The sequence below is a fragment of the Trichinella spiralis genome (genome assembly GCF_000181795.1).
Source record: "Trichinella spiralis strain ISS 195 chromosome Unknown Scfld1, whole genome shotgun sequence".
In the NCBI taxonomy this organism is placed as follows: domain Eukaryota; kingdom Metazoa; phylum Nematoda; class Enoplea; order Trichinellida; family Trichinellidae; genus Trichinella; species Trichinella spiralis.
In genome coordinates, this window is record NW_003526940.1 from 3,367,859 (window position 1) to 3,370,556 (window position 2,698).

General features: G+C 55.9%; 1 protein-coding gene across 1 annotated transcript; it reads left to right on the forward strand.

The window, feature by feature from the left end:
- Nucleotides 1-636: 636 nt before the first annotated feature.
- Tsp_11990 (putative integrase core domain protein) lies at nucleotides 637-2,280 on the forward strand. The gene is given in 3 exon segments (XM_003382286.1): nucleotides 637-682; nucleotides 702-1,951; nucleotides 1,978-2,280. 3 exon segments carry the CDS (start codon nucleotides 637-639, stop codon nucleotides 2,278-2,280), a joined length of 1,599 nt encoding a protein of 532 aa, XP_003382334.1.
- Nucleotides 2,281-2,698: the final 418 nt, after the last annotated feature.

Genomic DNA, 2,698 nt, shown 5'->3' on the forward strand with positions numbered 1-2,698 from the left:
TCCAGTTGGATGCTTGGCACCGTTCACCGTACGAGCGAAGATGTTTCTCCAGACTCTGTGGCAGCGTGGGACGTCGTGGGACGAGCCATTGCCACATGACGTGATGGAGCAATGGAGGCGCTGGAAGCAAGAGCTGCCGCATCTGTCGAGGATCCGTCTTCCACGCGCACTCGTACCGGTGGCCCTGGGCCAAGTGACACGTTTGGAGATCCACGCATTTTGCGACGCGTCGGAGAAGGCATATGGCGCCGTGGCATACATGCGTATTGAGACGACGAACCACCACACCGTGGTGAACTTCGTGACGTCGAAGACGCGGGTTGCCCCAATCCGGAGATTAACCCTCCCGAGGCTGGAGCTCATGGGGGCCCTCGTGGCGGCAAGACTGGTGCGCTCTGTCCAGAAAATGTTGGGTCTGCAAGTGCATGGCATCACTTGCTGGTGTGATAGTGCGGTCACTCTTGCATGGATACAATCGTCGGCCGACCGTTGGAAGCCTTTCGTGCGGAATCGCGTCGCAGAGATCCAACAGTTGGTGGAACCTGCGGCATGGAGACACTGCCCAGGGCAGCAGAACCCGGCCGATCTTCTAAGCCGCGGCACGACGCTTCCAAAATTGTTAGAGTCGCCATTGTGATGGCATGGGCCGAAATGGTTGGCTCATCCACACAATGCCTGGCCGGTGGGTCAGCCCATAACAGAGGATACGTCGCCCGTGCGTGATGAGCGACGAAGCGAACAACGAGTGACGGTTGGCGTCACTACTCATGTGGAATGCAATTCCATTGGTCCTGAAAGGTACGGCTGTGTGGAACGGCTTTTCCGTATCACGGCGTACTACCAGCGTTTCGTACGCAATTGCCGATTGCCGGCAGAAGCTCGTCAGAGTGGTGCACTCACGGTGGCCGAACTGCGGATGGCGGAGGGCACGTGGGTGCGAATGGCCCAGTCGGAAGCTTTCAGTTCCGAACTTCAGGCGCTGTCACGGAAGGGGCGTGTCGTCGCGACCAGTCGGCTCAGTCGACTGGACCCTTTCGTGGATGAAGAAGGATTCCTGCGGGTCGGTGGAAGACTGGAGAACGCAGAGTTGCCATCACACATGAAACACCCGGTGATCCTGCCTGGAGACCACGCCCTGACGATGGGTCTGATTAAACGCTGCCACGCACGGCAGCTGCACGCTGGGACCACGCATACGCTGGCAATTTTAAGACAGCAATATTGGGTGTTGAAAGGGCGCACCCAAGTGAAGAAAGTAATCCGGCACTGTTTTGCTTGTCGGCGTGCAATGGCCAGACCGATTCAGCCGAAAATGGCGGCCTTGCCATCCAGTCGAGTGGTCGAAGCCGCTGCTTTCGCTCACACTGGGATGGATTTCGCGGGGCCATTGCTCATTCGTGTCGGAAAAAGGGCCACTTCCAAGTGCTATGTGTGCTTGTTTACGTGCATGGCATCCCGGGCAGTGCACTTAGAACTGGTCCCTCAGATGACGACGGCCAGAGTGATGCAAGCGCTCTGGCGGTTCATCGCCCGGCGAGGAAGACCGGAGATTATCCAATCGGATAATTTCCGCTCCTTCAAAGCCGCCGCGTCAGAGTTGAGGCAACTCTGGCGACACGTGGACGTGGACCGAGTCCAGCGTGAGCTGGTAGGCCACCGCATCCACTGGAAATTCATCACGGAGAGAGCCCCGTGGATGGGAGGCTACTGGGAACGCCTCGTACGCTCGATCAAGGAATCGTTGCGGAAGATCCTCGGAAAAGCGCTTCTTGATGAAGAAGAACTCAGAACAACTCTCTGTGAAGTAGAAGCCTCCCTCAACGCCAGACCACTGACATTCGTGGGGGATGAAGACCACGAACGCCACCCTTTATCACCGTTTCAGTTGCTGACCGGTCGTGCGTACGTGCACTTCCCGGCAGTTGAAGCCCATGACCCAGAATGGCAGCCAGTAGGACGCGGCCCCCCGCAATGGAGCGACCGATGGCGATACCGTCAGCAGCTCCTCGCGAAATGGTGGCGAAGTTGGAGACGAGAATATCTGTCGGAACTGATGCAGCGACAGAAATGGAGATCTTCCCCAGCCGGGCCAGAAGTGAACGATTTGGTGTTGATCCTGGAGGACAACATCCCGCGAGTCCAGTGCCCGATCGGCGTGATTACGGAATTGCACTTTGGCAGCGATGGCATAGCGAGATCAGCCAGGATCCGGACGTCGAACAACGTGATCACGCGGCCAGTGGCGAAGCTTGTTCAACTCGAACCGGCAACTGTCAGTGATGGGCGTAAGACACCCCCATCCGGGGGGGGATGTAGACGACAGAAATGGGGTCTGTATTCAACGTAGAGAACCTGAGTGTCATTAATAACACGGTAGACCCGGAAGTGACGTAATAGGGGATTTGGGGGGCGTGGTTGCTTGGGAGATAGTGTCGTGGCTTGTCGTTGTTAGTGGTTTGCCTTTAGCGTGTTTTGCTTTTCTTGGTGTGTTATTCTTTGATTTCTTGTCTGATTATCCCCGGCTCAGTGTTATTTCTTGAGTAAACTGTTTGACACTCAATCGAGTTTTCAAATAACAGTTGTCGCCTTATAAGTCGGATTGTCTAACACATTGGACACTCCCGGCCTTGCAATAACAACTCAGACATACAGTCCACTAACATCGGAGACGAGTGACTTGTTGTTTCGCTCGTTACAG

Excerpts from the sequence above, each read along its gene's own strand:
- Tsp_11990 (XM_003382286.1), top strand. The coding sequence starts at position 637 with ATGGCATGGGCCGAAATGGTTGGCTCATCCACACAATGCCTGGCCG. Across the intron at positions 1,952-1,977 it reads ATGACCCAGAATGGCAGCCA|CGACCGATGGCGATACCGTC; the intron begins GTAGGACGCGGC and ends CCCGCAATGGAG.